We start from the raw sequence: 23,594 nt of genomic DNA, 5'->3' as shown, positions 1-23,594 counted from the left end.
TTCGAAAATCGATCTACCACAACTAAGATAGTTGTAAGATTTTCGGCCTTGGGCAATCCGGTGATGAATCCAGTAACACGCTTTCCCAAGGTCTCTTTGGAATAGGCAATGGCTCCCAAAGTCCTTCTTGTGTCAAGCGGTCGGACTTGTCTTTCTGGCATACTAGGAAAGTCTTCACCTATTGAGCAACATCATCTTCCATTTGAGGCCAATAATGATCACGGTGCAACAATGCCATTGTGTGTTCTTCCCCTAAGTAGCCGGCCCACAAAGTATCATGGCATTCCATCAATAGAGTCGTTCGCAAATCTCCTCCTTTAGGAACATAAAGTCGGCTCCCGTTCACCTTCAGGAATCCATTTTCCATGTAGAACTAGCGAGTCTTGGCATGTCCTGCTAAGTCGACCAAATACTGTGCAGAAGGATCCTTGGTGAGTAGATACTGTATTTGGTCTTTTATAGCGGTGGCCACTTCACTACCCCTTAGGGTGGTGAGTAGGCACACCGATTCTAGGTCAGCCCTCCGACTAAGCGCGTTAGCAACTTGGTTGGTCTTCCCACTCCGATATTCCAAGTTGAAGTGAAATTCCGCTAGGAGTTCCTGCCACCTGGCCTATCGGCCATTTAGCTTTGGTTGGATCATGAAATTACCAACAACTGTGTTGTCTATCTTGACCACAAACAAAGTTCCCAGCAGATAGTGCTTCCAAAGGCGTAAGAAGTAGACGACAACCAATAATTCTTTTTCATGGGCAGCGTAGCGCCGTTCTGCATCCTTTAACTTCTGGCTCTCGTACGTTACTGGATGTCCCTCTTGTAGCAAGACTCTGCCCGGAGCATAGTTAGAGGTATCCGTTTGTACTTCGAACGGCTTGGCCAAATCAAAAAAGAGCCAAGACGGGACTACTAAACATAGCCGCTTTCAATGCATTGAAGGCCTCCGCTCGCTTGGGACCCCAATCCCAAGGCTTGACTTTCTTTAGGAGTTCTGTTAACGGCAATGTAGTGAGAGAGTATTTTTTTCACAAACCGTCGATAAAAGTTGCATAGGCCAAGGAACGCACTCAAGGCATGGATATCCTTGGGCGGCGGCCAATCTGTGACTGCCTGAATCTTCTGTTGGTTCATCTTGATCCACCATTCTTAGATGACATGTTCGAGGAAGTCGATCTATTTTTGGGCGAAGGAGCACTTGGATAGCTTCACATATAATCCGTGCTCCCGCAGCCGAGCTAGGACCTTCCGCAGGTGCTCTAGGTGTTCCTCCAATGTTTTGCTATATACCACAATGTCATCCAAGTAGACCACTACGAATTCGTCAATGTACTCTCGGAAGACTTGGTTCATTAGGGTGCAAAATATGGTTGGAGCATTAGTCAAGACAAATGGCATGAGCAGGGAGTCGTACGATCCATATGTTGTCACACAGGCCGTCTTGTGTTCATCTCCATCAGCAATCCGGACTTGCCAATAACCTGTCTACATATCTATTTTGGTGAACAATGTAGCACCACCCAGTCTATCGAACATGTCTACCATTAGCAGGATAAGGTACTTTTTCTTCATAGTAATTTTGTTTAGGACCCGATTATATAGATATAGTCGTAGGGCGCCATCATATTTCTTTTGGAACAACACATGGGACCCATAAGGGGACTTGGAGGGCATAATGATCCCCGTGTCCAGCATTTCTGTCAACTATCTCCGAAGCACGGTGAGTTCAGGTTGTGACATTCTGTAAGGCACCCGGGTGGGTGGCTTTGCACCCGGCACCAACTCAATCTCATGGTCCACAGTTCTCTTAGGCGGGAGCTACTTTCACATGTCCTGTGGCATGACGTTTTCAAACTCCTTTAGCAGCTCCTTAACGGGCAGAACCAAAGAACGTTTAATATCTTCAATACAAAGGGTAGCCAGGAACGTGAGTTCATGTTTTTTGACTCCCTTCTTCAACTGCAAGGCCGAGATGTTCCCCGCGGCTATCATTATGGTTGTGCATGGGATAATACAGGGCCTGGCCTCGTTTGCTCCCATCATCAGTAGCATATCTGCATAAGGTACATGAATGGTGTTGGTTTGCCTCATGAATTCTAATCCAACTATCAACTTGAAGTCATCTATGATCACTACACGCAAGTTGAATTTTCCTTCATAAGGACCCAGCTTCACCGGCTCTCATTTGGCTATTCCACCCACTGAATGAGGCGGTAAGGTGATAGCCTTAAAATGATATCTGCCATTTCTTACGACTAGACCAAAGTGCTCTACCTGAGTTGAGGCTAAGTAATTGTGATTAGCGCTCGTGTCTATCATCGCCCGAATGGGTTTGCCATTAACTTTCATTTTGACGAACATTAGGGTCTTCTCTTGGTTAAGACGAGGCTCCTTATCTGCCTTCGTTTCCTTTTCATGGTGGTTGGGCATGGGTCTTTATTCTTACAGATGCCGGTACTAGTTCCCGCTAAGGCATCAGAAATAGAACAACAAGTGCGTTGAAGCTATTTATTGGTTCCGTCTGATCAACATCATATGTATCATCATCCGTCCCATCATCAAAAGTTTGGGTACATTCATTTGTGCATGTGGGCATTCATTGTTCCAATTTGGCCTGCCGCAATGACGACATCTTAAAGGGGGCTTTCTCCCCCGATCATTGTTGTGAGACGCAACACTATTGCTACCTGAGGAAGGAGTCTTAGATTTGGTTGCACTCCGATCTCCTCCACTTCTGCTTAGGCCACCATTGTTAGGTTGTCCCCCTTTGTATCCTCCTTGGATATGCGGTTGAGGCCTATCCTTCCGAGCTTCCACTTGGTAGTTCCCAAGGTATTTCGCTGCTTGGATCGCCTTGGGTAAAGCATCTACCCTTTGTGTTTACATCTCCATACGAGCATAAAGTTTCAAATCTTCCAGGAATGTGAAGAGTTTGTCTTTGTACCCCATGTCCTGTATGTTCTACATAATGTCACGACCCCAAATTCCCTCCGTAGGATGTCGTGATGGCACCTAGTCTCTAAGACTAGGTAAGCCTATCAATGCGGAATAGTAATAAATATCTAAAATAAATAAACTGCAATTCAAACAATTTTAACTCCCAAAACACGGTAGAAATAAGTCACAAGCTTCTAAGAATTTATTCTCAATGTCTCTATATGTCAAGGTCTAAATAAAATATAAGGAAGCAACATAAAATGATATAAGGGGACTCCGGAGTCTGCGGACGCTGGCAGATATACCTCGAAGTCTCCGTATAATTTGCGTTATCCAATAAAAGGAGAGGAAACGTTTTGTTTCAGAGCAGAAGATTTGCTTCATGAATCAGAGTTGGGTAACACCGTTAGTTTTTGAACACATTGTGTCAGTGAGACTAAATGTGCTCCACTTTAGCATACTTAAGGGACTAAATATGCTCATGGCTATATTTGAGGAACCAAAATAGACCTACCCTCAAAGATAAGGGACAATATTGGCCAAAAACTAAGGTTTTTTACTATAAACTTGTGAGTTATAGCATATTTTAATGTAACTTTAAATAGTACTTAATGTTTATTTTAGAAGAAATTGACCAATGATTTTTGTATAATCTTATTCCTCTCCTGTTTGGCCAAACTTTTATCTTATAAAAGTGCTCACTAAAAAAAAAGCCACTTATTTTAGTGAATTACTATTTGTTTTGAGGCAGGAAAGTATGTTACGATGTTTCTAAGTACATAAATAAAATATATTTTAAAAAATTAAGAAAATCATGAAGAGTAGCTGCAGGAAAAAGTAAACGCATTGATCATAATGCAAATGCAATACTCGTTAATTTTTATTGTGGTGTATATAAATTAGATTTTCGCTTTCCAAAGTCCATCTCCTGAGGTCAGAGGTTGCTGGACATCGAGCCATATTTAACCCCCTCAACCCCACCCCAAACGAAACACCCACCTCGTGTGTCTGTTTGCAGCGAACGAATTGATCTCTGCAAAAATATAATCTAAGGTATGTTCCATCCTGCTAATCTGGGCAATTCAATCTTCTATCTATTTCTCAACCATACTTGAGAAATTACTAACATTAAATACCCAATTAAGTTTGATGCCTAATGTAGCATAACTTTTGCAATTGCATTTTTTTCTTTAAAAGGAAAAAAAGTAAAGCACTTGATTATTGATTCTGTAACATAGGTCAAGATACCATATGAACTTATGTGACTGCTTGTATGTAGCATAACATGTTTGGTTGTTCATTAATTGTTGAAAAACAAAAAAGATTGCTCTTTTATCTTCTTCTTTTTGGTTTGTTTGTTTGTTTTGAAATCTTGAATTCTTTGTTCCTCTTCTTGAAATTGTTGGGAAATAGAGAAAGACAATGGGGAATTTGCTTGGCTGTGTACAAGTGGACCAATCCACTGTGGCTATAAAGGAGAGATTTGGCAAGTTTAATGATGTGCTTGAGCCTGGATGTCATTTCTTGCCATGGTGTATAGGCAGCCAGATTGCTGGATACCTTACTTTAAGGTTGCAGCAGCTTGATGTGCGATGCGAGACAAAGTCAAAGGTGGGTAAATTAATATGATTTGGTGTAAACACTCATTGTGGATAAGTTTTTGCCGTTAAAGGTATTAGCTTTTTGTTAAATGCCAATTGTTTTTCCAACGATACTTTTTCACTTTTTCATTAGTTCATTACTATCATAACATGGAATGGAAGTTCTCCAGTCTGCCACCTAAATCGCTTAGCATATGGCTTGAAATAGCAGTTTTCCCTTAATTCTTAGATAATCAGTTCATGTTACCATAACATAACATACTTTGGCTTTTCAAAATTTCAAAGTCTTGACTTTTTGTTTAACTTTTAACTAGTAAGAATCAGTAAAAGGTTATCAAACCAAGAGGTTAGAAGTTCAATCACCAAGCGAGCAAAGTTGGAACGAGCCACTGTATAGATGGTTGTGGGGAATTACCATATCAAAACAAAAATGTAAAAGATTGTTGAACTATTAATGCAAAGATGATGTTATGTTAATAAATTTGTATTGTCTTGATCATCTCCCTTCTTCTTCTTCTTCTGTTGCTTTTTGTAACTTATTTTACCTCCCCTTACCCGGGGAAAAAGTGGTTTCTACGTTTTTCTTGGTGACTCGAACCCTCCAACCCAATGGTTGAAGGTGGAGGTGTTCCACCACTAAAAAACACTTGTCCTTGTATCGTCTTCTCTGTTTTTGTGTTTCATGTTTACTGAGCCAAGTAGTCTTCAAGAGCACAAGCAACTACTTCAGTTAACTTGGATTTCAATAGATTATGAGCAGATAATTGGTATGGTAGTAGAATCTAAAATGGTTCTTGCTAGACTGCTAGTTCACACTTTATAGCACACGTCTGTCTGTCCTTGTTCACCTTTGTAAACATTTAGGTTCTGGCTTCAATCAAGTGAAAGGACATCATGTGAACCACCATATTAAATCATGGTAATCTAATATGGACTATCTCTCAACTGTGCGCAATGACCGTAATCTACAGCATGTCCTTTTCCTTTGTCATGATTTAATGGTTAAAATCCTTCATTTATTGTGCAGGATAATGTATTTGTAACTGTTGTTGCTTCAATTCAATATCGTGCTCTGGCTGATAAAGCTACTGATGCTTTTTACAAGCTTAGTAATACTCGATCCCAGATCCAAGCCTATGTGTTTGATGGTATGAAAATATGAATCTCTTAGATCTTTCTCTCTCACAATGGAAAATAAAAGGCGATAGTAATATCTAAAGGTTCTGTGTGCTGCAATTGCACGAGCTGGTGATTTGAGTTTTGACGAGCACAATACTTGACGTTCTCTTGTTTGAACTTATTATTTCCTTCCATATAATGGCCTCTCTCATCACTGTACAGTTATCAGAGCTAGTGTTCCAAAGCTAAATCTGGATGATGTCTTTGAGCAGAAGAATCAAATTGCTAAGGCAGTGGAGGATGAACTTGAAAAGGTAATTCATGCCCATCATAAACAGTATTAGCAAAATGACAAGCAATGATGGTCATTGTACTCATCTTCCTTTGGATGATATGTAGGCAATGTCTGCTTATGGATATGAGATTGTTCAGACACTCATAGTTGATATAGAGCCAGATGAACATGTCAAGCGAGCTATGAATGAAATCAATGCAGGTATCATATAACCTTTTCCTTAAGCTAGTTTGATGTAGGTAACACATCCTTTCTCTTTATCTAATAGCAGTAATTCATTATATGTGAAAGTTCTCTGGTGATTTATAAATAACTGATGAAATTAAGTGTGATCAGGTCTGTGAACCTAAGTAGCAATTTCAGAATTGTGGAGGGACCGGGATGTAAAAAGCATGAAAGATAAAAAGATAACTTGGGATTGACTAAAATACTTATTATGGTGGAATATTACTAAGCAGAGGACACATGAACCCAGATAAAAGAATATGGATAATGGAGTAGAGGAAGGATTTGGCCTCTTAGATGTGCAAATTGTACCATGGCTGTCTCCTTTTCTTTGGGAGAATCAAACATTTAGCTTATGTGTATCTCAAGCTTGCTCATAACTCTCATGTGAAGCATGAGAACATGATCAAGCTCAGTCTTTCGCTACTCATGTTCCCCACCTTTATTTGCTTTCAAAAGGGCCTAAAGTGTATGATGATCGATTTCCGAAATATTTAAGTATAAAGAAAATGGCCTCTTGGTGTTTTCAAGAAAAGATCTCACTCGAAAGGAGAATAAATACTATTGTAGCTAGGTTTTGTTGACTACATTGGACTATGTCAAGCAATTCATTTCTATTTTATCCATAATCTAAGGCCGGATGTAGTAATATTTTGAGCTTCAAGCTAATCGTCGGTTTACATCAAACTATGGCAGCTGCAAGAATGAGAGTAGCTGCCAATGAGAAAGCAGAAGCTGAAAAAATTGTCCAGATTAAACGAGCTGAGGGTGATGCTGAGGCTAAGTACCTGGCGGGGCTTGGGGTTGCTAGACAACGCCAGGCCATTGTGGATGGTTTAAGGGACAGTGTTCTCGGCTTCTCAAGTAATGTCCCAGGAACGAGTGCCAAGGACGTCTTGGACATGGTCCTCATCACTCAATATTTTGACACCATGAAGGAAATTGGTGCCACGTCTAAATCCTCAGCAGTCTTTATCCCACATGGACCTGGAGCTGTTAGTGACATTGCAGGGCAGATTCGACATGGATTGCTCCAAGGTTCAACTGTCCAGCAACAAAATCTTGTATAAATGCGTTTCACCATGTCTCGTGTGCTTGTGTTTTGTATGTAATGTTTCTTCTTGATGTGATCGTGATGGCCATTATTGTTCATTATACATGTGTAATTAGATGCAGTTTTAAAGTCTCAGTGTTCGTCTGTCTAAAAGTCAGGTTTTAATGATTCGTTCACATATTACTACGTACCAGAGAGCTTAGGCTGTGGAAGAGAGCAGATCTATGATGCCAAAGAATTGTAAACTAAAGGTTGAATTAGTGATCTTTTACTTGACATATCCCGAAGCTGATCCAAATTGTCTACATCGGGAACATCCTGTTCTCTAGAGTCGGTCTTTCCTTTCAGGCAGCAGCTGGGAGCACAATGTTACACGAGTTCTACATCACGAAATCACATAGATCTGAAAACCAACACTGCGCGTTGATAGAAAGATTACCTACAATTGGTGTTTACACTAATCCGATGAATACATAACATGTGTTTTCATTTTCACTAAACTGTAATTAGTTAATACATATTTTCATAGATTGAGGTAAATACATACTTCTGCTTTCACATTTTCACTAAACCATAATTTAGTTATTACACATTTTCACCTCAATCTATTAGTTAATGGTAAATTAATATGATTTGGTGTAAATACTGGTGCAAGTAATTTTTTTATTAGGCACCACCCTAAAGAATCTTAGTTGCTTCAAATTTCCTCTGTTCTCAATCGCAACCTACCTTTCAATTTCAAAAAACAGAGAAACTGAAAAGGAAGTCACAAATTACTAGTAATCCATAGTTTTCTCTTGGCGTTTATACGCATTTTCGACTTGGTTCTTTCAGCTTCATGTCATTTTAACAAGTTTTTCGTTGCTAATGAACGTTGAATTTGGACAATTGATGTTTTGTTATTTGTTGTTTTTGAGTTGCTTTCCTCATACAGTCGCATATTAGTATTATTATTGAAAAATGTAGTGACTGATTCCCACTGAAATGGAAAATTGGTATTATTTCAACAAAGTCTATCACACGTGCAACACTTGTTCGCATGTAGAAGTGCTAATAGCTGCCAAACCATAGTATCCGAATTAAGATAACTCAGGAAAAGGAGCAGAGTAATATTGCTCAAAAATATTTAGCAAGAAAACTGGATTAAGAAAAAAATGATTCAAGTGACAAAGTGAAACCAACTAAACACGTGTTATCATGTAAATGGTCAGTAAAATATATTATTTACTCCCTAACTTTTAAGAAATTGAGAATACCAATCTTCCCTGGTCTAAATGCGACTGCTTCCATTGCTTGTATTCAAAGTGTATTTAGGATCTTGGCACAATTCAGCTTCCATTCCCAACATCTATCTTGTATCCCAAATCGTTTTCCTGTTTTCTTTTTCAAAATTGTCTAATATCAATTAGACGAAGTGTTTGGCAATGCTAGAATACTTTTGATAGACGTGATTAATAACGTTCATACAATAAATTTTCTGTTGGCCTCACCTAATTATACTCTATATGAGTGCTGCTACTGTTCTCAAACTGCTAATGGATCACATTAAGTGAAAGATTTGGAAGTGTTGAACCAAAAAAAAAAAAACTTGCAAATTGAATTTCAAAAAAGAAAAAAGAAAAAAGAAGAAAAAGATAGAAGTCTGATCAATAGTGAAGAAAACTGTAGGCTGACATATTAACTTTCACATCTTCGGCAGATTATAATAATCTACTTTACTCACTGGCACCTTCACATCCAAAACCAACATAGAAAGTCAGGGGAAGCACATCCGTGAACTTGAACTTTGGGTTTGCATAACATAACATATTATTTCAGTTTCTAAAGAGAAGTACTATTAGTTTTTGTTGAATACTGGATCATGTCCACCAGCTAGTTAACAAACGAAAGTTCCAAGTCGAAACCAATACATAACTGCTCGGATTACAAGAAGACTACTAAGGAACTACCAAGAGATGCCACTAGTTGAGTATCCAGAGAGGTTCACGAATCTTCAAGCAATTTGAGATTTTTGGCGCTCATACTGAAGAATAGGCTCTTCCACCTACCTGTAGACACAAAAAAAGTGACAAGATTGATTTTCAGCATTGTGAAATATAACCAAGTTCCTCTGGAGAAATTGATGCATACCATGCTTGCTTTCCTCTTGCGCTTATCTTGACTGGACCTGCTACAGTTAACTGTCTCAAACTCATTACATTTGTTGGTGCTTCCATATGATTTTCCATTCTCATTTCCAGATACAAAACTCTCACTAGAAGCTATGGGCTGCAAAATGTCTGTATGTTGAGAATTATTCCTGCAGAATTATCAGTAACAAACTTTTCAGATTAATGACAAATTCACGAGTGAACCAACCTCAGGTCTGCTTGTTGGTGTGTTTCCATGGTTCCTTGTCTTTGAGACCGTTTGATCGCTTCAAGGCAGAGCCATTCTGGTATGCATCAGATTTGCCTCTTGTGCGTGTGAGATCTGATCCAATTGATTGCAGAGCACCACAAGTGGATAAATCTGTAGGATGGTTTTCTGCGAGTACCAAAGCTGTCTTAGCTTTTGTGATATTAATCTTGATGACAACCACAAAGTGAATTGGAAGAAGTGAAGTGTCTAAAAGTTAAATTGAACAATTCCCAAGAAATTATTGTCAAAACAACTGTGGACAGCTAAATTTTTCGAGGTTTTTCAGCAGTTCATTAAAATCGACATCAGATAAAATAGGTGACGGTACTCAACAAATATGAAAGGGGCACATGCTATGTATTTAATCATATAAAAATAACTTCGCAGAAAACGACAACAGCAAAAAGAACACATGCTTTCATCTATTAATTGTCTTTAAAACAAGGCACCTCCCGGTGGACATGATCATAGTTAAAAGTACTAAAGAGATGAGAATTTTTATATAAAGATGATAAACCAAGAGGTTGGTCTGTTTCCTTCCTTGGGGTATCGATGCCTTTTGAAATGTATGTATGTATATATATATATATAGACAGAACTTAATTATGCAAAAAATATTCAGCCACAACTTGCCATTCAAAAGAGCAAGGACATTAACACCAAGGACTAACTTAGGATGATTTCTTTACTCCGGCATTATTACTATAGCACGTAAATAGCTTCTTATCCACTGAAACACCCATGCAACTTGCTGAACAGAAGCATAGTAATCAGAAGGAATAAAGAGAGAAGAACTGAGCAACAAAAGAGATGAACTTAGCTGATTGAGTTTCTCAGAACCATACTTAGTTATAATGAAGAAAAGAAAATATTTCTCATGACTCGTTTTTCTTTTTAATAAAGATGATTAAATTTTACTGATATGATGAGTGATGGGAGAATTTGACGTACAAGATGTATACAATAAGGGTGTGTTTGGTATGAAGTAAAATGTTTTCCTGAAAAAGTATTTTCTTGGAAAATAAGTGATTTTCTTACTTATTTTCTGGTGTTTGGTTACTTAGCAAATATAAATATAATATAGTATAGTATAGTATGTATATATATATATATATATATAGTCTATACTATATATACATCTCATAAGATATATAAGCTATATTCGATATACATATATATATAAGCCTATATATATATAGTGTGTGTATGTATACATCTTAAGATGTATACTATCGAATATGACTAATATACTATATAGGGGGTTGGATGGTGGGCGGGGGTGTGGATCGGGGGTGGTCAGGTGGAGGTCGGGTTCCGGGTTCTGGGTTCCGGGGTGGCGAGGGTGTGAATTGGAGGGTGCGTGTGGGGGTGGATGTGGGGGTGGGAAAAGTTAAAAGAGGGTTTTGGAAACTATTTCAATCCTTTTTGTAGGGAAGTCATTTTCCAGTCCATAAGGAAAATATTTTTCAAAATATTTAAGCCAATTAAACATGGAAAAATTGAAAAACATTCTTTCATACCAAACACACCCTAAGTAGAGAATCCTATTATAGAAATGTGATTCTCCATAAAGAGTATCCAATCATCTACACCTATTGGAATATTACATATGCTCCAAATGTGCATCAAAATAAAAAGTATTCCTCTGATTTCTACATAGGAGTTTTTAGTTCCTCCAAATACTCTTCTAATCCTCTTTTTTCAAGTTTTCCATGTCTGAAACAAAAGTGCAACCATCCATATTACTCAGAAGGTTTTTTACAGAGAGTAATGTTAAAGTGAGAAGAAATCAATAAGATAAACGAAATGGTTAATACCACACATTCAGAGCCACTAATAACTTCTTCAGATATGAACCACAATTAGCACACTTTTATCCATTCAGATGGTAAGCACCCTCCACTTCCAACCAAGAGGTTGTGAGTTCGAGTCACCCCAAGACAAGGTGGGGAGTTCTTGGAGGGAAGGATGCCGAAGGTCTATTCTCTCTACCCCAGGGTAGGGGTAAGGTCTGCGTACACACTACCCTCCCCAGACCCCACTAGTGAGAATATACTGGGTTGTTGTTGTTGTTGTTGTTTTTATCCATTCAGAGTGATGATTTCTTCATATTGAACAATAAAATGCATTCAAATGACAGTCGTCAGAATCAACATTGCTTCAGAATGAGAAGGTAGCAAATAATCTACACTACAGATGCAACTTGAATACACTAAATAAAGAAATCTCAAGACAAGAATGTAAACAGTAAAAGAAGGTCCATCCTTTAAAGATAATACCTTGCGATTCTTCAGCCTCAGCCTCAGCCTCAGCCCCATATCCATAGACTTCTCTTGGAGAATTTTGGTATCCAAACTTATAGAACCTATCTCATCCTGGTAGATAAAACAGTGAAATATCAAGTTTGATGACAGAAGATACAGGGAAGTGGATCATGAGGATGTTAAATGGTTCTTCTTAAATTTCTTCCGGTTTCTTCTATGTATGATGAGAGAAAGTGGAGACGCAGAGAAATCCTCACAGTGATATTGTCCCCACCCCTCCCCCAAAATAAATCAAGTCATCCCAGGATGTGTGTGAGCATGAATGACACTAAGCAATTTTTAACTGACATAGTAACAAGGTGACCTACTTGTACCACTTATCAATCATATCATCTTGGTAATTTAAAGCCTGATTCACTGCTGATCACTTTGATATTGATAGAAATTAGAAAGTACCTGAAATCCACTGAGAAGGGTCTCCATTTGGGATAGGATCATGTCACAGTCACGAATTTGATCATGAAGCGAGACTAGATTATCACTTTCCTTTATGTAATCCTGTTGATTTTTGATAAAACAGCACATATCATTATAAACAGGGGCTCTTTATCAGAGGTTTTCAAGGCACTCACCAAGAAAACTAGCACATAAGTACGAACTAAATGCATATATTAAATCATCATTTTTTTGGACAATTCCGTATATCATATCATCATTAAAACCAAGGTCATTAGGCTACATGAATTTGAGTTGTGACAACCAAATGCATTGCATTGGTTTCTGGAAAGAAATAGGTTTCATTAGCTCTCCCGGATTAGTGGTTCGACACTGATCACAGACCAACATCAAACCAAAGAAACATTTGTAAATTCTGAGGCACATGGGAAATGAGTACAAACACAAGTCCTTTATGTGTCTCAGGTTGAGCTATACGTTCAACCCAGGTACGTTTAGTAAATCTCATCTGTGAACATAAGCCCATTCTTTTGGAGTATAGAAATGGGGAAAGAAATGGCTCTTGTTTTAAACTTGAGAACTGGTGGTTAGATGCTCTCAAAAAGCATTGGAAAGAAAAAGGAGGAAGAGAGTATGTCAGAAGAAGATATAAGGATGAAATCAATTGTACTGGGTAATTGGAAGAGCTAGCAAAAGCTAAAGAGACTTACTGGAAACAAAAGTCCAAATGCTTGTGGTGTCAATATGGTGACAAGAACACAAGGCTTTTTCCAGAAAATGGTCAATGCAAATAAAAGGGTGAATATGATTAAAACAATGATGGTAGAACGGATCATGCTAGATGATGCATACAATGAAAGCAGAATTCTGGGGTTTCATGAAAAATATATGCAGAAGAGGAATATTTTGACAGAAGACTCATTGGGGTGACTGAGGAAGATAATGAATGGTTGCAAAGACCTTTCAATAAGATGAGATAGAGAAAATCAGAAAATGATAGAGAGTATGTGAAGGGAAAAAAGGCCCTGGCCTAATGGTTGTTGAATATCATTTTCCCAAATATGCTGGCATTTGGTAAAATTCGAATGTATCAATGCAATAGAACTCTTCCATCAAAAAAACTGTTTCTGAAAGGAGATTAAATGTCACGATTATAGCATTAATTCCAAATAAGAAAAGGGCATAGAGCTAAAGGACTATAGGCCTATAATCTTAGTGCATGGAATACATAAGATCATAACCAAAGAAATGGCTGGAAGGCTGAAAAAGAACATTGGATATTTAATATCAGAGTCCCAAATGGCTTTTGTTGCAGGCAGGCAGAAAACCAATGTAGTAGCTTGCATGCTTGGATATGAGAATTAAATAAAAGAAACCAGGGATCATTTGGAAACTAGATACTGAGAAGGCCTAGTTGACCTTTTTCAGCTTTCTCTTCATTCTAGTAATGCAATCAGCGGAATGCTTAATTCTGCAGCGACCTAAGGATAAGTTAATGGTTTTAAAGTCAAAAGTAACAGAGACGCTGTATCTTTTTCACATATATTAAATGCTGACAATACCATGGTATTTTGTGACGCAGAGGAGAGCCAAGTAAGGTATTTGAGACAGTTTCAGGATTGCATGTAAACCTAACTAAAAGTTGTGTGTATCCAGTAAATGAGGTAGCATATTTTGTAGCAACTGGTCGATATTTTTTGGGGTTGCAGCATTGTTTCCTTCCCATCTACTTACTTGGGTCTTCTTTAAGTCAAAACACAATCTGTTTGCTGTGTCGCAGCTAGTAACTGAGAAGCTTGAAAAAAGACTATCACTTGGAAACATCAGTACTTATCTTTAGCTGGTAGAATGACTTCAATTAACAGTGTTTTGGTAGACTTCCAATTTATAATATGTCTCTTTTTCCCTTGCCAAGTAAGGCGGAGAATAAAGTTATATAAGAAAAACTTTTTACCAGAAGGAAATAGTCAGAAGAAGTTTCATTCAAATCAGATGGGGGTTACAATATGAGGGCGATTAGGTATAGGAAATTTTGAAGTTGAAAAACAGAAGTTTATTATATAAAAGTTGTGGAGACACAACCAAGAAGACAGAGCATTATGGAAGAAGCTGATCCATGCTAAATATGGAAAAATGACTATTTCAGCAGTCCGTATATTAGAAACCTATAGACCGGATTCAAAACAAAATCCCGACTATGCTATTGTTGAATGAAAATACCTTACAATAATAGAATAAAGAGATAAAGATTTGGAAAGCGTAATGCATGATAATATTAATCATCCAAAGAGGAATAACTTGAAATTGCAAGTTATTAATACAGAAAGAAAGAACGGTGGTAATGTGTTTTAGTAGAGCAAACCTGGATAGAATCCAATTCAACTTGCCGCAAATTGTTTTCAACACCCTTAGTGTATTCCCGCAATGTTGTACCTTTAGAGAGTATGTTTGCAACAACCTTCAACATACAAAATAAGCAAAATTTAGACCCAACAACAGTGTCCCTAAACCTATGCCTCAAAAAGGGAATAAAAATTGTCCTAAATTGTAACAAATATCAAACTTTAATTCAATAAAATTCTGGCTATTATTAAGATTGAAGTAACATAAGCTTATGAGAATTCTTACATCATCAGTATTACATTCTTGTAACTCCTCCTCAAGTCCCTCAAGGGATATATCATCGCTGGAGAAGAAAAAAATTATGTCCTAAATTGCCTTATATATAGAGGACCGAGAATTAAAAAAGAACAAGCATTATAGCAAAATTAGCAAACCTGGCTGTTTCATCCTCAACATTCAAATCGCCAACGAAGGATTACGGCCCATTATTTGCATCGGCCTAAAATACACAGATGTAAGGCGACACAAAGATATGAAAATGTGCGCATAATAAAAGCGTGAAACTTTCTGGGGAAAATGAGAAGAGAAGTTACCGATGTGTGGGTAGTCAGCTCTGCCATAGCAAGTTGAGCAATTTTGACAACTTTTCAACTGATCTACAGAGTGAAGCTATCTAAGATTGAGCTAGATCAAGCATTTCTATATTCATAAACGAACCACCAAATAAGAAGTTCCCCTGATGCTGTCCTGGTGACGATCTAGGGTTCAACCAGAGTGTTTCCGACTTCCTTTATGTGCAGGGAAGGGTACAATCTGTAATGCGTACAGTACAGGTACGTTTTCAATTCAACTACAGGTAAATTGAATGTTAACACGGGTGATTTTGTCTCCAAACCAAGTTAATTACCAACAACACCCTGCTATAAAATTCATCAATCTATTGATAAAAATAAAGTGATGATAAGATAATAGATATATTTTCTATTTATAAAACTTTTCACTAACCTATGATATTATACTCAGTCTACTCTTAATTTGAACTATTTGTAACAAGTGTTAGTTTTGTAGTTTTAAATAATATAGCGAATTAACATGTTAACGGAATATTAACTCTTAGATGTTGAATAACCAGAAAAAAGGTCTTCATACGCACATCCATCGAGATCTCCTTCGTATTTGAGTCTCGCAATGAAATGTGATCAAAACGAAAACTAAATCAACTAAATGCTAAAAGTTGCATTCAAAATCATACAAGAAAATGATAAGGTTGACAAAATTCGTCTTATCACCAATATCTTCAATTTATCTTAGAAAAGAGAATGACAAATAATAAAAATAATGATGATAATTAAGTTTTATTTTGAAGTAAATACATATAATATAACCTAGTGTTTTTAAGTTCGCTTATGCGGGTTACGATTATTGATTTGTAGGTGTTATTTTTTAAGGGTTGTGATGACTAGTAAGGATATAAAGTTGGCTAATTAATTGATACAATATACACATATTATTAATCAAGTACTTGATCTAACCGTTTTTGTTATCCTTAAAAATCATGAGAGCTGGACATATCTTTGTAAAGTTTGTAACTTCTTCATAACCTTTTTTTTTTAATTTGTATATTTTCATTCCTAAAGGTATTTAATATCAATGATTATTTTGACATCTCTTTCTTTCAAATGAAGAAATGCATAAAAAATAATATCGAGATCATACTCATCTCGATTTTCTAATCTCCAAAATAGACTAACGGAAGATATTAATCTAGAATCTTATTATTATGGTAGTTGTCTATGAATACTAAATTAAAGAGAAAATTATGCTCTATAGCCCCTAAAAATTTTAATAGCCCATATTTTTTACCATTGACACAAAATGGCCCTCCGGCCCAATCATATTACATCTAATAGCCCAAAATATCTATTTTGTATATTTTTATATAGTGACAGTTTAATTTATATATTTGTTGTATAGTGACAGTCTATTTTGTATAGTGACAATCTATTTTGTATATATTTTGTATAGTGACAGTCTATTTAGTATATATTTTGTATAGTGACAATTTATTTTGTATATATTTTGTATAGTGACAATTTATTTTGTATATATTTTGTATAGTGATAGTCTATTGTATATAAATTATATAGTGACAGTCTATTTAGTATATTTTTGTATAGTGACAATCTATTTTGTATATATTTTGTATAGTGACAATCTATTTAGTATATCTTTTGTATAATGACAGTCCATTTTTGTATATATTTTGTATAGTGACAGTCTATTGTATATAAATTGTATAGTGACAGTCTATTTTGTATAATTTTTGTATAGTGACATTCTATTTTGTATATATTTTGTAATATACCAATATTCAAATCTATTTTTACCGAAAAAATACATAAATATCCATGTAAATATATACTAATGGTGGGCCTGAAATTGTGATTCTCATCAAAATCAACTAATGACATATATGTGGAAATATATTTGGTGAAAATCAAAGGATTTCCCCAGCAAAGAAAGTTAGCCCAAAAAAAAAATGAGGCAATAACAGAGAGCTTGGGATTTTTATTCAAAGGGTGATTGCCCCTCTCTATTTAGCCAATAATTTTTCTTTTTCACTTTTAAAATAAAATCAACATCCCTTGAATTCCTGGAAATACGTACTACTATACAGTCATTTTTTTAGCATCAATCAACAACAACAGCCAGATCTCTCTTTCTCTGTCTCTGTTTCTGTGATTTTAGTTCCTCTTTTTTGGTACATAACAATTGAGGCAGTGATGATATTTTATCCGAATTTTGGGCTAACTGGATCGGGCATAGAGAATATCCGACTCGTATCTTGGCCTGGCAAATCACCGGACGACCGGCAATTCAAAGATTTTTACTTTACATGCAATCGATGATTTTGCAGCCATGGCATGGTCGCCTCTCTTTTCCGCGATCTGTCTTTTCTGATCTGAGCCTCTTAGTTTAAGTACTTTAAATTGACCTAAAACTTCTTGTTCTTTGAATTTCAACTAAATTTTGTACTTTTAAGTGTTAGCTTAAGCATTAGACCAAAAGAATGAGGATTTTGAGGAAGATTGAGCTCTTCTATGGTATGGTTATGATACTTTGAAGTCAAAAGTCAAAAGGAGTTGCCGGAGAATCGTCGGAGCAACGGCTCAAGATAATAGCAAAGACGGAGGAAGAGAGTTTAAACTCTAATTCCAAGTCTTTGGCTGAACAACGGCGACATCCGCTTGCCGAAGTAGTGGGGGAGTGGCGGTGGTGTCAGGACACTCTTAAGGAGACTAAAGTTGGGGATACAACTATGCAAGTACTTGTGGGTCAGATGTATAATTACTTTTGAGCTAGTCACTAGCATTACTTTTGGGTTATAAAATGTATATTATAATTTTGGGCTACCGGATATTAAAAATTTGGCCCGAACGACTATAAATGAATTTTGCTCTAAATTAAACCAGCATATGCAAGGGAACAAAATCCAAAATGGTACTTCAATAGCTACCAAGTAATATAAGTTACTACATTTAATAAAAGTAGTCAATAATCTTAGACAACAAAAAATTACGGACATATAAAAAAAATTACATCCTTAGAGTTTTTCAGCCACAGACAAAATGCTGCCAATCAAAGCTCATAGAGAGGAAAAAAAAAGAAGTGGTAGAAATTTACCTTAAGCATTTTCTCGAGCAATTAGAAGTTTAATGTCAAAGAAGGAATTACACAATTTTTGTGAGAAGTGAAGGATTGTAGAAGAGATTTTGTGATGTGAAGTTTGCGCCCGAAAAATCCAAGAACTAACCGTTCACTATATATGCATGAAAAGACAACGGTTGGGACAATATTTTCTTTTACTAATCTGAAACATTTGAAGATACACAACCCTTCAAGAACAATTTCCTCCTTCTTTCTATTTAAATACTATTAATTAATATATTATTAGAATAATTGTTTTTTACATAAGTAGGGGATTTTTAAAAGAATAAAAAAGTAATTTAACTTTTAACTTTAGGGGTTCATGCTTTTAATATAACTAGTTTTAGGGTAGGTGCATTGTACGTGTGAGACGCGTATGTTAGTAAGAAAATTGTATAAGACGAGAATGAAATATGTATAATAGTAATTAATGTCCAGAGTGAAGCTATCTAAGATTGAGCTAGATCAAGCATTTCTATATTCATAAACGAACCACCAAATAAGAAGTTCCCCTGATGCTGTCCTGGTGACGATCTAGGGTTCAACCAGAGTGTTTCCGACTTCCTTTATGTGCAGGGAAGGGTACAATCTGTAATGCGTACAGTACAGGTACGTTTTCAATTCAAATACAGGTAAATTGAATGTTAACACGGGTGATTTTGTCTCCAAACCAAGTTAATTACCAACAACACCCTGCTATAAAATTCATCAATCTTATTGATAAAAATAAAATGATGATAAGATAATAGATATATTTTCTATTTATAAAACTTTTCACTAACATGCGATATTACACTCAGTCTTCCCTTAATTTGAACTATTTGTAACAAGTGTTAGTTTTGTAGTTTTAAATAATATAGTGAATTAACATGTGGACTATTAACTCTTTAAATAACAAAAAAAGGTCTTCATAAGCACATCCATCGAGATCCCCTTGCGTATTTGAGCCTCGCAATGAAACGTGATCAAAACGAAAACTAAATCAACTAAATGCTAAAAGTTGCATTCAAAATTATGCAAGAAAATGATAAGGTTAGATAAAGTTCGTCTGATCGCCAATATCGTCAATTTATCTTAGAAAAGAGAATGACAAATAATAAAAATAATGATGATAATTAAGTTTTATTTTGAAGTAAATACATATAATATAACCTAGTGTTTTCAAGTTCGCTTATGGCGGGTTAAGGTTATTGATTTGTAGGTATTATTTTTAAGGGTTGTAATGGCTAGTAAGGATATAAAGTTGGCTAATTAATTGATACAATATACACATATTATTAATCAAGTACTTGATCTAACCGTTTCTGTTATCCTTAAAAATCATGAGAGTTGGACATATCTCTGTAAAGTTTGTAACTTCTTCATAACCTTTTTTTTTTTAATTTGTATATTTTCATTCCTAAAGGTATTTAATATCAATGATTATTTTGACATCTCTTTCTTTCAAATGAAGAAATGCATAAAAAATAATATCGAGATCATACTCATCTCGATTTTTTAATCTCCAAAATAGACTAACGGAAGATATTAATCTAGAATCTTATTATTATGGTAGTTGTCTATGAATACTAAATTAAACCAGCATATGCAAGGGAACAAAATCCAAAATGGTACTTCAATAGCTACCAACTAATATAAGTTACTACATTTAATAAAAGTAGTCAATAACCTTAAACAACAACAAATTACGGACATATAAAAAAAATTACATCCTTATAGTTTTTCAGCCACAGACAATGCTTAGGTAATTTCTTAGCACCAATGCTGCCAATAAAAGCTCCTAGAGAGAGCAAAAAAAGAAGTGATAGAAATTTACCGTAAGCATTTTCTCGAGCAATTAGAAGTTTAATGTCAAAGAAGGAATTACACAAGTTTTGTGAGAAGTGAAGGATTGTAGAAGAGATTTTATGATGTGAAGTTTGCGCCCGAAAAATTCAAGAACTAACCGTTCACTATATATGCATGAAAAGACAACGGTTGGGACAATATTTTCTTTTGAAAATCTGAAGCATTTGAAGATACACAACCCTTCAAGAACAATTTCCTCCTTCTTTCTATTTAAATACTATTAATTAATATATTATTAGAATAATTGTTTTTACAGAAGTAGGGGATTTTTAAAAGGATAAAAAAGTAATTTAACTTTTTACTTTAGGGGTTCATGATTTTAATATAAATAGTTTTAGAGTACGTGCGTTGTACGTGTAAGAAGCGTATGTCAGTAAGAAAATTGTATATGACGAGAATGAACTATGTATAATAGTAATTAATGTCCAAATAAATTCAATATGCAATTGAAATAAAAATTGAGTGTAATTACATTAATATAATATGTGAATTCAAATATGTTGGATATCTTCTGAACCTTCAAAAGTCAGCACTTTGATTAGTTAAGGTAGTGATATACCATTTGTAATTATAAATAATATATTTTTGTTATAAAATAAATATTATAATTATAAACTAAAGCACCAAAAGAGAAGAAGACAAGAATAGATAAGACATGCAGAGAGTAGGAGATAACTTTTCGTCTTATTTCAAGTATGATTCTTATTTATATTCCATAGGAGAATAACATCCTATTTATAGGTTACAAATCTCTTCTCAAGTTGCATGTATTAATGAACTCATTCGTTTAGTATTGAATTTGCCAAAGACAGTTACGAAGAGAACATCTACATACATTGAAAGTGACATCCATATACATTTGATTTATAACACTTCCCCTTGGATGTCCATAGATAATGTGTCTCGTTAAAATCTTCCTAAAAAACCCTCGATGGAAAAAAGCCTAGTGAATGAAAAAGAGTACACACATCTTGTCATACGCATTGAGTGTTGCCTCATTAAAAATCTTATCAGAAAAATCCAATTGGGACAAAACCTTGGTTAAGGAAAAAATAGTACAACGCGTATTATACTCCCCCTGATAAAAACTTTATTTGATATCTCGGAGACGATGCATTTCAATCTGTCTCTTATTCCAGCTGCTCATTTTCTCCCCCTAATGTTGGGTATACCAATATATATTTCAATCTTCTTTGAGGACTCATCTTTGTGCATTGTGGTGGAGTAATTAGAATATATGTCACACATTCAAATATTCTGAGATGAAAAATATTTGGCTCCTGATCATAAGCCAATTGTAATGGGGAGACTTTATGATAACTTGTGGACTGATCCATACAAGAGCTGATGCATGCAAATAGCATGACCCCATGTCGAGATGAATTTTTTTGTTATCATAAGCATTGGTCTAGAAATTAATTGGAGGCATTATTTGATCAATAATTCTGTTAGACCATTTTGAGTAAGAACATGAGCAACCAGATGCTCAATTGTTATACCAGTTGATATACAATAATTATTAAAGGCATGTGATGTAAACTCACTAGCAAGACGAAGTGTCTTAATCACATAATCTGGAAATCATGCTTTTAATCATATTAATGCGGCCAACAACCTCGGGAGTGCCAAATTTCGGGTTGAAAACAAGCACACATGTGACCATCTTGTAGATGCATCTATCAAAATCATATAATATCTAAATGGTCCATATGGAGGGTGTATGGGCCCACATATATCACCCTATATACGTTCCAAAAATATAGGGGATTCACTCCCAATTTTAATTGTTGATAGTCTAATAATCAGTTTGCATTGAAAACATGCAGCACAAGAGAATTCTTTAGTTTGAAGAATCTTCTGGTTCTTCAATGAATGATCATGTGAATTATAACGATCCGACTTATCATTTTAAGAATTAACGCCTCATTCAACGACTTAAGGTCCCGGTCAACTTCATAATATATATTATGACCCGCGGGTATGGCCGAGTTTGATTTTCAGAAGATTTAGAATTTAATTGAAAGAGAAATTCTTATTTTGAAGCTTAAATGGAAAGAGTTGACCAAAGAGTTGACTTTTGAGCAAACGACCTTGAAATAGAATTTTAATGATGTCAATAACTTCGTATGGTGATTTTGGACTTAGGCGCGTCTTCGAATTTGGATTTGAAAGTCCGTAGGACAATTCGACTAATTTTGGCGAAAGTTAAAAAATAGACGATTTTCGAAAAGTTCGATCGAAGGTTGAATTTTTGATAATGAGGTCAGAATCTGATTTTGGAAATTGAAATAGGTCTGTTATGTCACTTATGACTTTTATGCAAAATTTGAGGTCAATCGGACTTGATTCGGTAGGTTTCGGCATCGAATATTGAAGTTGAAAATTTCATATTAGACTAAAGTTTCAAGTGAGTTCGCACAAGACCTAACTTCAAACGAGCATACCTCTCTTGATATGAAGAGTTATATAGTGTGTTTCCTATCAAAAGAAAGGTCTATGTGTCTAGTTTTCAACGCTTCAAACCGTTAGTCATTTGGACATTCCTACAAGAAGTTATGACTAAATTACCAAAGGTTATCAGAATGCGATTCTGCAACCAATTATGCGACCACTATGCGACCATTATGCGATCACAAAATAGTTATGCGACCGCAAACTGGTCCAGAACAGCCCAGTTATGGGCACTGATTTGTCCGGTCTATTGTGCGACCACATAACTGAGTTCGGAGGGTTAATTTTCCTATTTTCATAACCCGACCCCATTTTGATAAATAGGCTTTGGGGTTTATTTTGGGGCAATTATCTGAGGTTTTTTAGAGAGAAGTGAGAGTGTTCTAGAGAGAGGAAGTAGATGAAGTGTTTTGTTCATCAAGATCTTGTCCAAACTTTGAAATCCAACAAGAAAATATCACAAGTTCTTCACCTAAGAGGTAAAGTTCCATACCCTAGTTTTCAATTTCGAATTTGGGTAGAAGATGGTTGATTAGGAGTATGATTCTTGGGTATGAGAGAATTATTTATACATGTATGTACTAATAAGATTTGTGGGAAGATTGTTGGTCTAAAATAAGTAAAGGTTTGGTTGAGGAGTGAAGGAAATCTTGTAGAAGAACCTTGTAGACAAATTTACACACCTATTGATTGATAAAATGCTCAAATGAGCTGAAACCATGAAAATCTTCCTAATTATGGTTCACTTTTGTTATGTTTATAAATAGATTGAAGTTGCTAGGATTTTCGGAACCTCGTAGTAGTGTAAGGAAGGCTCAAGAAAGATTGAAGTTCAATTCACGTGAGAAAGCTATTTTGGAATATCGACCTAACTTCAAAAAGGTAAGTGTCTTACTTAA

The 23,594-nt window shown here is 35.7% G+C and overlaps 2 protein-coding genes across 5 annotated transcripts; one reads left to right on the top strand and one right to left on the bottom strand.

Annotated features, from left to right (window-relative positions):
* The first annotated feature begins 3,680 nt into the window (after positions 1-3,680).
* LOC104121173 (hypersensitive-induced response protein 1-like) lies at positions 3,681-7,503 on the top strand. Its single transcript, XM_009633102.4, has 6 exons — positions 3,681-3,984; positions 4,345-4,542; positions 5,560-5,680; positions 5,874-5,965; positions 6,051-6,147; positions 6,868-7,503. Exons 2-6 carry the CDS (start codon positions 4,354-4,356, stop codon positions 7,239-7,241), a joined length of 873 nt encoding a protein of 290 aa, XP_009631397.1. The 5' UTR covers positions 3,681-3,984; positions 4,345-4,353; the 3' UTR covers positions 7,242-7,503.
* A 1,496-nt stretch (positions 7,504-8,999) lies between these two features.
* On the bottom strand, positions 9,000-15,553 carry LOC104098461 (meiosis-specific protein ASY1-like). 4 transcript variants are annotated; one of them, XR_011414225.1, is made up of 9 exons: positions 15,282-15,551; positions 15,123-15,187; positions 14,974-15,031; positions 14,708-14,803; positions 12,346-12,447; positions 11,905-12,000; positions 9,584-9,751; positions 9,356-9,504; positions 9,000-9,273 (listed from the first exon to the last, which is right to left on the bottom strand). XR_011414225.1 is itself a non-coding variant. In XM_070196081.1 (9 exons), exons 7-9 carry the CDS (start codon positions 9,610-9,612, stop codon positions 9,244-9,246), a joined length of 228 nt encoding a protein of 75 aa, XP_070052182.1. In that variant the 5' UTR covers positions 9,613-9,751; positions 11,905-12,000; positions 12,346-12,447; positions 14,708-14,803; positions 14,974-15,031; positions 15,123-15,187; positions 15,282-15,553; the 3' UTR covers positions 9,000-9,243. The 4 variants fall into 4 exon arrangements, 2 of the variants coding, with proteins under 2 accessions (XP_070052182.1, XP_070052181.1); XR_011414224.1 differs by having other exon boundaries at positions 9,356-9,493; positions 15,282-15,545; XM_070196081.1 differs by having other exon boundaries at positions 9,356-9,524; positions 15,282-15,553.
* Positions 15,554-23,594: the final 8,041 nt, after the last annotated feature.

The sequence above is a fragment of the Nicotiana tomentosiformis genome, chromosome 2, assembly GCF_000390325.3.
Source record: "Nicotiana tomentosiformis chromosome 2, ASM39032v3, whole genome shotgun sequence".
Taxonomy (NCBI): Eukaryota; Viridiplantae; Streptophyta; class Magnoliopsida; order Solanales; family Solanaceae; genus Nicotiana; species Nicotiana tomentosiformis.
This window is presented reverse-complemented; position numbering and strand designations above follow the sequence as displayed.